Source organism: Ahaetulla prasina, chromosome 3 (assembly GCF_028640845.1).
Source record: "Ahaetulla prasina isolate Xishuangbanna chromosome 3, ASM2864084v1, whole genome shotgun sequence".
In the NCBI taxonomy this organism is placed as follows: Eukaryota; Metazoa; Chordata; class Lepidosauria; order Squamata; family Colubridae; genus Ahaetulla; species Ahaetulla prasina.
This window is the reverse complement of record NC_080541.1, coordinates 69,105,178-69,118,906: the sequence shown is the minus strand read 5'-3', so window position 1 is coordinate 69,118,906 and position 13,729 is coordinate 69,105,178. Positions and strand designations below refer to the sequence as shown.

The 13,729-nt window shown below is 37.2% G+C and overlaps 1 protein-coding gene across 2 annotated transcripts in view; it reads right to left on the bottom strand.

Moving 5' to 3' along the window:
* The window catches only part of ZNF407 (zinc finger protein 407), a 378,474-nt gene that overhangs the window by 338,534 nt on the left and 26,211 nt on the right, over nucleotides 1-13,729 (bottom strand). For both annotated transcript variants that reach the window (XM_058177856.1, XM_058177855.1), the window contains exon 2: nucleotides 7,621-12,376. In XM_058177856.1, the coding sequence (XP_058033839.1) occupies nucleotides 7,621-12,310 (4,690 nt within the window). In that variant the 5' untranslated portion in view covers nucleotides 12,311-12,376. The remainder of the gene's footprint in view (nucleotides 1-7,620; nucleotides 12,377-13,729) is intronic.

Genomic DNA, 13,729 nt, shown 5'->3' with positions numbered 1-13,729 from the left:
ATAAAATATTTGCATAGAATCTTGTAATGAGATTGACATTCAAAATAAAATCCATGCTCAATTAGAAAAATATGTAACAAATCAATCCAGACCTCCATGAAGAAAATAAATCCATAAGATTCTCTCATTTGTACAGAAGAAACCTCTATTCCAATACCAGCCAAAGTGATTATAGATCATCCTATACAAAGGATGAACTTGTATTTGAAGCTCTGTCAAAGGATAATCCTCTAATTGGCGATGTCCTCTGAAGGGCTTTCTGGTCCAAATTTATTTAAAAGAATCCATTAGCAAGGACTCTTTTACTGTCCACTGAAGATACTTGGACAGGAAATTGGCCCGGCACACTATGATAAAGCATATAATTTGAATTAGAATTTTAGTAATTATTTGTATGTGTACATTATTTGAACGTGTACACTCACAGAGGGAGGGAGGGAGGGAGAGAAGGCAGTGTGACGAAGGTGATGGAATGGGAAGACCCATAGTTTCCCCTTAAGTCATACAAACAGATTGGATAACTGGACTGGGAAATTGAAAAACTTCTACTTACCAACCAGGTTGGACCAGCATGGTAGATTACAGTCTACAGTTTTCATTGAAAAGGACTTCATCTTTTTGTAGATTTATTTGGGTTGATGACAATAACATACATGCACAGCAATACTATAGATATCATACAAAAACATTTTGCCTTTTTTGTGTATGTGATTTCTTTCCTCTTTTTCACAAAAGAGGACTGTGATATCAGCCAGGAAAGAAATACCAGACAGGGAGGGGGGGAAAACAAAGCAGGAATCATGCTAAAAAAACCCAAAAAAAATTAAACCAGAAGTGTGGTTAATCAATCATCTCAATAATGTGGGAGCCACTTTCATCCAGTGATCCCGATATAATGAGATCTTCCTATCTATATATGGAACGGGATTATCTTTCATACATGACTACTTTCCTATCAGACAATTAAATGGAGACAAAAGCCCAACAGGGTATTGTCGTCAAGATTTTCTTGGCCTATGCTACAAGTCTCTCAGCAGTGATTTACAGATGTAATTCTTTAAAAAGTATGCACATGGCACGAACTATGAAAGAAATCCAGCAATGGCCACCTGCAAGCCTTATTTAAAGTATTTAAATTCAAAGACTTATTTAAATTAAATGCTTATTTAAAGTAGAACCCAGGTTCAATTCTTTCAATTCTCCTTCCTCTTTCTCCTGCCTTGAGAAGCAACAGGTGGGGGGGAGGGCTCATCCTTGAAGCAAGGAGAGAGAGCTAACTCCCTGTTCCTTTTTTATTGTACTGATCTCCTCTCAGGCTGTTTGCTTCTAGCCTTGCCAGATCTAGTCTTCACATTTAGCGAGTCTTGGGAACGGGATCCCAAACCAGAGAGCTTAAGAGAAGAAAGAGCTCCTACATAAAAGGGAGGGAGGGAAATGGCTCTTCTTCTATAAAGGCTGCTCTGAAGGAAAGTAAAAGGCATGTCAGTAATCATTTTCTTCACTCAGTTCTTAATTGTTTTGGTTAAGTGTTCATGGGTACAGTAGCAGTAAAATCTCCACTAGAGCCATGCCAGACTTTTTGAATAAGCATTCATTGTGAATGCCACTTGTAGCCTGCGTCTCAAATTCATCAATCAGATTCCCTGTAATGAAGGATTTTATTTATTTATTTTCCTTAGTTCAATCCCCACCTGTGGTATAACTACAAAGTGAGCACATTGTGGGGACAATCGACAATTTAGAAAACGTGGCTACCGTGCTAAAAGGGGCTTTTATTCGTAAGTCTTTATAATAAGAGATTTCTGGGCACCAAATAATTTTGTTTTGAAATTACCAACTGCCAAACACACAACTTAAAGAGATGAATCTTCGTCGCATTAATATTTCTTCTCAGAACAGCCATAATCTATTTGTGACTCCAGAAAATACAGTAAATGAGAATGACACAGGGATTCATGACTGCATTTGCAGAATACGATTGTTAATTAGACATATGTGACTTGTTTGAATTGGAAGTTTAAAAGTCTTCCACCTGTAATAGTTATTTTGCTCTTCTCTACATTTTCTCATTTTCACTTGTCTAATGAGTAATGGACTTCTTTGTTAACTAATACTATACTTGTCCAGATGACTTCTAAATTGAATGCTGGTATTTTAATCCATACTGGTGCACAACATTCTCCTTTGGTGTCTCAATTTTAGTGACCATGATCGATTTCTTGCTTTATAGAAGTGCATTCAGCATGTGGAAGATGGGAAGAAACACTACATAAAGTATTCAGCAAATTAAAAAACCTTGGCCCTGTGACCTGGCAATGGTGAGGGGAGAATGTTTTGTGCTGGTTCTCCTCCTTCCTTTGGAACTAGTCCCAACTGGTATGAATGCGGACCAGGTTCATTACCCTGTTTTGTGGAGTGCTACAGGGCTTGGTACTCTCTCCACTCCTTTTTCACATTACATGAAGCCCCCGAGTGAGATCATCCATTGCCATAGGTTGAGATATCATCACTATGTACCAAGGTGCACATCTACATCCTGGGTGAAGTAAATGATGCTGCACCTTTCAAGGTGATTGAAAGCTGTAGGGGTCTAAATTGGGAACAACAGGTTTCAACTGAATCCTGATAACATGGTTTGGTTGTTGGCAAGAGGTTCCTCTGTATGGATGGGGGTGCATAATTTGGGGAGCCTCCTGGACTCATGACTCCTGCTTGAGGAAAGGTAGCAGTTGTAGCTAGGAAGGTCTTTGTTCAATGTATGCACCAATTATACCCTTTCCTGGATCAAGAACCTCTTTTTCAGTCACTGATGCCTGGTCATCTCCTGTATGGACTACTGCAACATGCTCTACGTAAAGGTGCCCTTAAAGGGTATATGAAAACTGCAACAAGTGTAGAATGCGACAACACAAGCAGGCTTGGATGCCTCTAGGGTTGAACATGTAACAATTCTGTCAATTTCCTTCTGAGTCAAACTTCAGGGCATGGGGCCAGATTATCTGTGGAACCATCTCATTCCAATTACATTGACTCGTGCCACCCAGTCAGGCAGGGAAAGTGTGTTGCAGATCCCAACAATTAAAGACTTTTGAAGGGTGGGAAAGAAGGAAGAGAATTACTCTGCCATTGCCCTCCCCCCTGGAACATCTTACCCCTAGATGTAAGGCCTCACTCTTCTCGCTTTCTGGAAGGCTGTCAAGACTGTGTCTAAGAATGATATGCAACCTTAGAAATGATTAGTGGCTTGAGAGCTTATTATTATCTTCATTTTAACCAACTCATTTTTCCTGTTTTTAACTAAGTTTTATATTATTTTATGTTTTAGTTATAAATCACCCAGAGTCACTTAGGCGAGATGGATAGTGTAGAAAGTTGATAAATGAACAAACAAATAAATAAAAACAAAACACAGGAATTGTAATAGTAAAAACTTTTTCCCATTAACTATTAATAAAAATGTTAGGACTACTATTTAATGTGCAAAAGCAACATTATAAGAAAAACCATTCGTTTTAGGGTAAAAAGTGAGAGTAAATTAAAACCTCCTTTGCAATTCTACTTTCTTCCGTCCAAAAATAACTAGCAAAATGAAAGAGCAGATCTCATTTATTGTCTGCTCATTACCCAAAAATGTATTTTGTGATATCCTCACATCTACCTCAAAGCACAGTAAAAATACATGGTGATAAGACATACACAAGACATTAAAAACGGAGCTAACTTTTACTAAATGTTACAATCAATGATGTAACTTATGTAAGTAGGGTTGCTTTGTCATATATTGATAGTTACCTCACTTTCACATCCACATTAACTTGATTTTAAATGCAATTAATACATATAGTCAAGGAAGACTAATGGACTACATTCTGCACTTAACCTGGTGGACATTTTCAAATGGCACAAGTGACCAGTGCAAACCTATTTTGCATTGTAAACGACTAAATAAATCTTAATGGATTAAGAATGATCAGCTATCAACACACAAGGGAAATTAAGTGCTGAAATGCCTACATTGATTATTTTAAATTATTAGCCTTACTCTGTTCTTGAATTTGTATGCTTTTAGTGAGCTTTAACACATTTACAAGACTTATTGACTATAATTACAAGAGAATTCAAGTAATGGACACATCAATTATAAGCAACATGTCCTGACCAGACAGTTGCATAAAGAATTCTAAAGAGGCCTCCATTAGCATCTTCTCTACAGTTTTATTCCATTTTATCTGCCTTAAGAGGGCATATTAAGGGCTCATAAAAACACGTGAACAAGTTGGTGCTTCCTAAAAACCCAACAGTTGCAAAATCAAATTGTTTCCTGAAAATGTTTCCTATGCACAAATCTAGCAATAGCAGACATTTAAAACAGCCAGAATTCCAAAATAAGAATTTGCAAGAATACTTTAGTTTAAGTAAAGATTCCTGATGACAATATTCCTCACCTGAATCTTAAGCATATTGCCCAACCATTATTTTGTCTTCTTGGAGAAAAGGAATCATTTCAGGATAGCACCAAGGATATTAATATTTTTGCAACACTCTGAAATCTCTTTATCTTTCCATTTTCTTTCTAGAAACTGCACCAAGTTTCAACTACTGCATGAATTTAAACCAGAGCTTCTATAATAACCCATTATTTAAAAGTACAGTAAAATAAACCTTACAGTTTTAATGAAAATATGTTCATTGAAATGTGAATTTATTATTCAAATCCACTCATAAATTTAACCAGAGAGACACCACTTGTCTAAGCAGAGCCCAGTGATTTAGAAAAGCTGTCTATTTAAAATAAAGAATGTATGGCAGGTTTATAGAAACACAGCAGTGAATTTTTACATAAATTTAGAACTGCAGCTTATGCATTTTCGGCAAAAGTGTTGTTTTAAATTTTTCCACTTAATATAAAACATAAAAAGAGAATGGAAAAGGTGGAACCACATAGGGCCTAAATGATCTGATCCAAATATCACAGGTATGCATTGCCATTAATAATGCTTTCTAAAATGATGGCCGACTCCAAATATCATGATAATCATATGCACTTGTATCCCAAAATCAGCATACTTCACAAGTTAAAAAAAAACACACACCACCAAATACCCATCATTCAACCACTAAATATAATTAGTGGGTTCTGTATCCAAGAGGCAGAAAAACTACCTAAGATGGTAAGTTAAGATCATCTTCTGGTCAGTACTCTACCAGTCTGGCACCTGCTCAATATCTTGGGAAGTTAAAAAGGAAATAAAAAGCTGTACTGTAATCCTATCTAGCTGCAGAATTAAACTACAAATTATTGGTGTGCATGTTTCCAAAACTATTCAGAAGTGCTTTAGCTCCTGAACAAGTGCCTCAGTGCTGTCTATTAAAGTAGGTTTTCCTTTTCAGTTCTGCACCTGAGTTCAAGGAATTCAAAAGGACTCTGCTCATTCAGGCTTTAGATCAGTGTTTCCCAACCTTGCCAGCTTTAAGATGGATGGATTTCAACTCCCAGAATTGGGAGAAGTTGAAGTCCACAAGTTGTAAAGTTGCCAAGGTTGGGAAACACTGCTTTAGATGGAACAAACTAGGGTCAAAAAATTTCTCAAAAAGAGGTAAATATATATCTCTAATATATCCCTAGGAAGCAAAAAAAAAAAAAAAACAGAAAAGGTGCCTGAACTGATCTGGATAAATTTTCAAAGGCAGATCCCAACTTGTAGAATACCTCCTAAGCATAGCCATTTTTCGCAAGCATACTAGTATGGCTAGGGTATTTGTACTTGAGTATACTAGGGACTCAAATACAGGTAGTCCTCAACTTACGATCACAATTGAGCCCAGAATTTCTGTTGCTGAGACATTTGTTAAATGAGTTTTGCCCCCATTCTACGACATATCTTGCCATAGTTGTCAAGTGAATCACTGCAGTTGTTAAGTTAAAAACACGGTTGCTAAGTGAATCTGGTTTCCCATTTGACTTTGCTTGTTAGATGGTTACAACAGGGGATCACATTGCCCTGGGACACTGCAACTGTCATAAATCTGAGTCGGTTGCCAAGCATTTGAATTAGGATCATGTGACCATGGGGATGCCCATGATGGTCATAAGTGTGAAAAATGGTCATAAACCACTTTTTCGAGTGCTGTTGTAACTTTGAGCAGTCACTAAATGAATTGTTGTAAATTGAGGACTACCCGTAAAATGACATGGATTTACTTTTGAAATACCAAACTTACGAGAAAGAAAGAAAGAAAGAAAGAAAGAAAGAAAGAAAGAAGGAAGGAAGGAAGGAAGGAAGGAAGGAAGGAAGGAAGGAAGGAAGGAAGGAAGGAAGGAAGGAAGGGGAAAAAGCAGAAGCAAAATAATGGAGGGGGAGAGGGATCAGAAAGCTACTTGTTGTGTGTCCTAATGTTTCCCAACTTGGTGTGATTTTTTTTCCCCTTTTTCTACTTCTTCTTTGTCTTGGAGTCAGTGTTAGGGCAGCTGCCTGAATAGATCCTGTAAATTTTCTTGGCAACATTTTCAGAAGTGATTTACCGCTGCCAACTTCCTAGGGATGAGAGAGAGTGACTGGTCCAAGTCATCTAGTTGGCTTTGCACCTAAGTTGGGACTAGAATTCATAGTCTCCCAGTTTCAAACCTGGTAGCTTTTACATTGAACTAGCTCTCTTGGTGTGAGTCCACTGACCTGATCATTGCCAGAAATAGTGGCTCCAGAAATGAACCATCCCCAAATTTCTTGGTGATCAATACCTTCTGATCTCAGTTACCCATCTCTGTTTCATTTTATTTGTGCTGTCTTTAAACTCCAGTCCTCTCCTTTGGTTTAATATCTTTATCCATCCAATAAATAATCTCAGATTGGGATTTATACAAACTCAATTAGTGGAAGACTAGCTAGAGCCATATCAATATGGTATCAACAGAAGCATCAGCAAAGTTAAAATTTTGTTGTTATATGTGTTCCTAAATAAAGGAAACATTTAGTCTGCCTGTTTGGGCAGATTTAATTATGCAACTGTATTTGTGCATTTTCTGTTTGTACATGGACTTTGGGTGAATGTCTCATTTCATCAATATCTCTTGCCTGGTGGCTTGCTCCTCCCTTAAAATATACTATAAAACACCTTGGAACCTAATCTTTGGTAGAAACGAAGGGAAAAAAGCCAGAAAAAGGGAAACGAAACTCCAGATCAATGCCACATATATACATACATATGTGCATGAAAAATTTTCCAAGCAATTCCACCTTGTACAAGCAGAAGAGATCCATTATTTCAAAGGAAAATATCCTATGAAACCACAAATTATTCACTTAATGAGTTACAATGAAATTAGTGAATTATAGGTTTATCTGGGGATATAATCTTTAAAATGCATATTAACAAAAGAGATGCTATTGAAAACTTTTAAGAAAATTAATCTTCCTGTTCTTTGGCTTCTAAAAACTATTCCTAAAAGCTAACATCTCAATCTTTAATCAATGAATATGGAAATCATATATTGTCAGGCTAGAGTATTAGAAGGACTGATTTACAAGTTTCAAAAGGGGAAGAGGGAGAAAAGGAGGCAGGAAGAAATCTTAATTCAATTTCAGCTACAAAATGCTAACTGTACAACTCATCAATACATACCTGTATGAGTACGTATATGAGCTAGGAAAGCCATTGAATTACTACTTCTGCATATCTTCCCACAATATTTGCAAATATTGCCTTTATTTTCTTCTCGCTCTCGGACAATTTGTTCGGTGTCTTCAACAATATATTTATTGACTTCCCGGAGCAGTTCTTCATGTTGTTCTTTTATGTGAAGGAATAAATTTTGTTCAGAATCAAAAGGTTCTGTGCATTTCACACATTTAAAGGTGGCACCCCCTTCTGGCAACTCTTCAACACTTGCTTGTTCATTTCTCATATGGCCAGCACTAGCCAGATGCTGATGAAGGCTGCTCTCGGTGTAGAACGATTTTCCACATAGCAAGCAATGGAAATGCTTCTCCTTTGATGGATGCTTCATGGCTATGTGAACGTTTAGTCCACTTAAACCATCTGCTAAAAAACCACAGTCATCACAACAAATTCGTGGAGATTCTCTCACAGGATGGCCTTCTACCTTCTTCTTTTTTCCATCATTCCGTGGGCAATCCAGTTTTACAGCTTTATCCGAATTTTTTTGCTTATTCAGGTTAGAGCCATCAACTGGGCGATCGACTTGGTCAGAACCATCTTCATGGTTTATTTTCACTATTGAAGAATCAAATTGACCACAGTTTTGCATCCCTGTTCCATCTACTATTTTGCCATCAACACTGTTTAAAGCATCCAAAGCTATATCATTTTTGTCCATGACTTCAGCAACTGAACTATCTGAACCCCAAATATTACTCAAAGACACTTCTGTTTCCTGCTGTGCATCTATCAAGGTATCCTCTTCTTCCACTGTAGGACATTGCTGAGTGTTTATTTGTTGCTGTGAAATTTGGATGTTTTTAAAACTTTCAGTACTTTCACTGATGCTTTCCTGCTCCAGTGCACTACCAGTGTCTGAAACTATCGACAAATGGGTTTCATCTGCTTTCACTTCTTCAGTAGCTACTTCTGAACTTTCATATGTTTTTTCAGAATCATCCTGCAATTTGTTCTCATTTTTCATTAAATCTGAATTTGGGGAAGTTTCCTGAAAAGCCATGTTTTCATCTCCAGGTTCCGTTGTCAAATGAATGTTTGATTTTCCTATTTCTTGATTTTGATGCAGAACACAATCAATCGTTTCCTTAAGTTCAACCATCTCATTGAGTTTAAGACCTCCGTTCTGATCATTTTCTTCACCACTTGTATTTTCTTTCCCTTGATCAGTTCCATCTTCTGTTTCAGCATCTACAACCTCAAGAATGCAATCTTTAGAAACCTTCGAAGCAACACTATCTTCTAATGCCAGATAGGTAGGTGACTTATTCACTTTATGCATGACCTGATTGTCTGGCCTTTCCTCTTCAATATTACTCTTGGATTTTGTTTCATCTAATGAAATCTGACGATCTTCTGTACTTTCCTGCTCCTCTTCAGAAACAATAGCAGTTTCTTTGGCAATACTTGCTACGTCTGCCTCCTCTCCAGAAGAAGCACATACATATGACTGTCTCTTAATTTTATGCTTTTCTGTTGCTGCATGCCTAATCATTTCTCGGCGAGTAACTGCATAATAGTCACAGGCCATGCAGTAGTATTCAAATTCTTTAGTGTGCTTGCGTTTTATATGTACTTCTAAAGAAGAAAAAGAGTGTGCAATGAAGTTACAATGAGCACACTTGTTATCATTTGCAGTTGCTAGTCTTGTTTGAACCAGCACATTTTTATCTTGGCTAATGTTACTTGATTCTGCAATTTTACGCTGTGTTTCAGAAAAGTTTCTACCTCTATCTAGTTTGGGAAGTTGAATTATATTTTTGACACTTAATTGGATGGTACTGTCCTGTTCATCTGCCTTGTTTTCCAAAATAGGTTGGTCCGTCTCTGAAGGCTGATCATTAGAAACTATGAATTGTTTTGAAAGGCTTCCTGGATTGTCTGTTCTCTTCACGTTGGCTTCAATATGATCATTTTCTGGGCAAACAATAAACTCAACATTTTTCTCTCCACTGGCTTCCAAGCGGCTCTTATGCTTCTTTGTAGCACAATGACGTTCCATATCACCTTTAGTTACAGTATAGTAATTGCATACTTTGCATAAATAGCTGTACTGGTGGCTATGCTTGCGGCGAATGTGAACAGTCAAGTTTGTTACACTAGACGCCAATAGGCCACAATGAGGACATGTCCGGGAAATCGTCCCTTTAGGTCTACCTTTCTTTTGCAGGCTGCCAAGAATCAAGTCACTATCTTTAATCGTTTCATTTGATGGGTACAACTCTTTATTTATCGAAACTTTCTGCAGGGAAGAGAATGGTGCATGCATGCTCTCATTTTCTAGCACTGTCTTTAAACTTCCACAAATAGGGCCTTCAGTTCCTTTTTTACCATCTGTTCCACCTACACATATCTTTTCAATACATTCTTCAAATCGTAAGCCAATGTTATTTTTTCTGGCGTTTTCAAGGTGTTTACTTCGCTTTATGTGTTTTTCCATTCCTTCTTTGCTTAATGAATAGAGGTTACATGCTTTACAGAGGAAATGGTATTCCTGAGCATGGCGAAGTTTTATGTGCCTCGTAAGCACAGAAGAAGACCTTGTTTTATAAAAACATTTTTTACACTGAAATTGACTTCTGCTCAGAGCAGACTCCTTGAACTCGCTACCAGATTGTAATACTGAGAGCTTGAGGTCTTCCTGTTGTGCTTTCAATTCTATAACCTTGGGAAGTTCACCTGAAGGGCAAGATGGTGAATGCACAGCCAGATCACTCTTAAGCGACTGAATGGCATTTCCTTGAGACAATAACTCACTATAATGCTCAGTTGCATTATGAGCTGCTACTTCTTCTTCAGTTAGAAAATATTTGCAGCAAGCAGAACAAGAGAAAGCCATGCTATGCTCATCAGACATGTGTTTCCCAATGCTTATGTCATTTGGGGCAAGAAAGGAACATTTAGGGCAATTTATCTTGCAATTGTCTATATGATTATTCTTTTGATGACATTCCAGATCCTTGCTGTCAGTGAAATATCCATATATTTGACAATGGACTTTAAATTCACCCTGAGTTTTACCAGCATCCAATTTCAGGCCTTCTTTATTTGACAAGGTAGATCCACCAGAGTTACCAGGATCTAGTGTTCTCTGCTCATCAAGTTCCTTTTCTGATGTAGCCTTATGCTCCAGTATATTTTTTTCATCTTGATGTAATGCTACTGTTTTGGGGATGTCCATGTAGAAATCCTTGCCATCACCTTCACTTTGTAAAACTTTGGCCTGTGATAAATCACTCTGATGCAACCCTCCCTGAATGCTATGCTTTGCTCTAAAATCAAGCTTGCTTCTTTTACCAATACCTAAAAGGTTGTATCTTCTTTTAATCTGCTGATTTAGTCTGAAAAAAGTACTTTGCCTGAAAGTCACTCCTCGTGATAGGATTCTTCTTTTTTTGTGGAAACTACCTAATACGTCCGTGGCCTTTAAGTTGCTAGCTGTGACTTGACTACTTTTAGCAGATTCCAATAAACATGGATTGCATTCTGAAGATTCTGATATATCTGATAGAATTTCAGCATTTCCATCCACTTTCCATAATAAGGCCTCTTCCTTACTAATACATTCTGCTGCTTCAGCGGATGGTATCATTTCAGCTAAATCTTGACAGTTTTCTTTCAGGTTCTCTATCTTATTGCTTGAAATTCTTAAATGATCTGAAAGCTCATCTCTTATTTTTTGTTTATTAGATGCCAATTTCATTCTGACATTCTTTTCTTTGATTGGAAACCGCTGTTTTTTACAGAAGGATTTTTTTGTTAACATCTTTACAAATCCACCACGGGCAACCAGATTTTGTCGTCGGAGGTGTGTCTTGCCAAGAAAATGAGCTTGTAGAAGACCTTCCTTAAAAGTCTGATAACCACAGAGATCACAAAAATAGGTAAGTTGGCCAGAAATCTGCTTGACATGCGTTTGCGAAGATGAAGTATGCTCTGATTTAGTAGTATAATACAAATTCCCTTTTTCTTTTGATTGCTTAAGGTGATGTTCCTGAATATGGTTTTCTAAATCAAGAGCAGAGGAAAAAATCTCCTTACAGGTATTGCATTTTGAAATATTCTTAATACTACTTATTGTATAATTAATGTCAGTTGAATCATCTAAGATAGATGATTTGCATTCTGGAAGTAATGTTTCATTCTCTTGAGAACATTCACCTTCCATAGGTGTTATCTGTACAGTATTATCTTCGGGCACAAATTCATGCTGAATGCATGAAGAATTTGATGGAAATGAACATCTATTTGGAGAGGTGTTTATAGCCACTTTTCCTACTGGTTTATTTGTCCCATCGACAGAATATTCATATGATGTAGCACCAGAAGGGTCTCCTTCATTCTCTTTTGCAGGTTTTGTACCAACCAACTTTAATCTTTTCGAGACAGGTTCATTTTCAATTATAGTTGTTTCATTAAGTTCCTGCTCCGCTGTTTGGGATAATGGTCGTTTAGCTAAGCCATTTTCTTCTGGGTTTTTCAATGGATTTTTTTGTTCTTTCATCAGAAGCATTTTTGAGTTAGAAAGAGATTCATTGGGAATTTTTCCTGCTAAAATATTTTTAGCGCTGTCTTGTAGTAACTCATTTTCTATGTTTTCATCACATTCATAATTCTGATTTTTTTCAACATTCATCCTGGATGAAGATAATGTAGAGTATAATTCCAATAAAATGAATTAGTACATCTGTTCTAGGAATATCTAAAAAGAGAAAAAACAGAAAGTATAAATTAGCTTCTGTGTACATAAAAACAAACTTGTTTTATTATAATCCAATTCATAACTTGCCGAATATATGCTACTACTTTAAAAAATTTCAAGGACATATTCAGCTATTGATTTTGGTAAATATTTTCTTACATAGAACAGTATATTTTGACATCAAAATAAAAATAGTTAGGACATCAGTAAAAATCATGGAAAACAGAAATAACTTTTAGTATCTCTAAAAACAAACTTTTTAAACAACTTACAACAAAGCAGATAGACGTTACTTAATTCCAGCACTTCTGAATACAATTATATAATTTAAGTGGAACCAATCCATAGAAGTCATATCAAAATTGCAATGAAAATAATATGTCCATTTTGGGAATTCAAATGTAAAAGATGTGACCTTTGTTTTTGATAGCTTGACATAATATTCTAAGAAAGCATTGCATTTATTTAAAGGGCAACTAGAATATAAAGAACAAATATTATTTCCCCAATTAAAAGTTTTATAACTAAACAACTGACTTCAAACTGAATTTTATGTTAGGAAGGCATGATTTACTCAAAACAATGAAATATAGCTAAAAAATCCAGCACCAAAACCTAAAGATGGCATCCATTCAAATAAAAATAATTCTTCTCACAAGTTAAGCTTGGTTCTGGGATTCTGGGATTCATGAATACGTCCATTTTGTTACTGCTGCTGCTTGTATTCTTTTCTTGGCAACAACACAGAAATGATTTGTCTGTGCCTTCTTCTGAATTGTTGTCATGTCCCACTCCTCCTCTGACGGCCGGATCGGAGAAGTCTGTATCAAGCGTGGCCACAAAGCCTCTGCAGCTTTGCCAAAGTTCTGTCAGAGTTCTCAGGGCAGGCAGGAGTCCAAGATGTGACTTCAGCAATCCAAATTAGACTTTGCCTGACTCAAAGAATGCCAGAAAGCAGATCCTTTATATAGGCCATGGGGTGTGGCTCCATGACTCAGCACTTATCCAGGCCTGCCCCTCCCTTCCTTTTGCTGATGTCGCCTCTCCATTCTCCGGAAGCGTGGATCCCTCCACCCTCCAGCTGCCGGCAATTCCAGCTCGTGACTGGCTTCATATTCCTCATGTTCACATGCTGTGGGGGAGGGGTTTATTTGCTTGGTTTGTCCGGGCATGGTGCCAGGACTGGGGGCTGAAGGCATGCCAGGCCGTTCGTCTTCATTATCCGTCTCTGGCTGAGATAACAGGAGATGAGAGGGGCCCGGCTGCAGAGAGGGGGGCGAGCGAGGCACAACACTTGTTTATTGTACAACCTGTATAATTCTAAGTGGTTTGGATGCTGTTTTATTGCAAGTA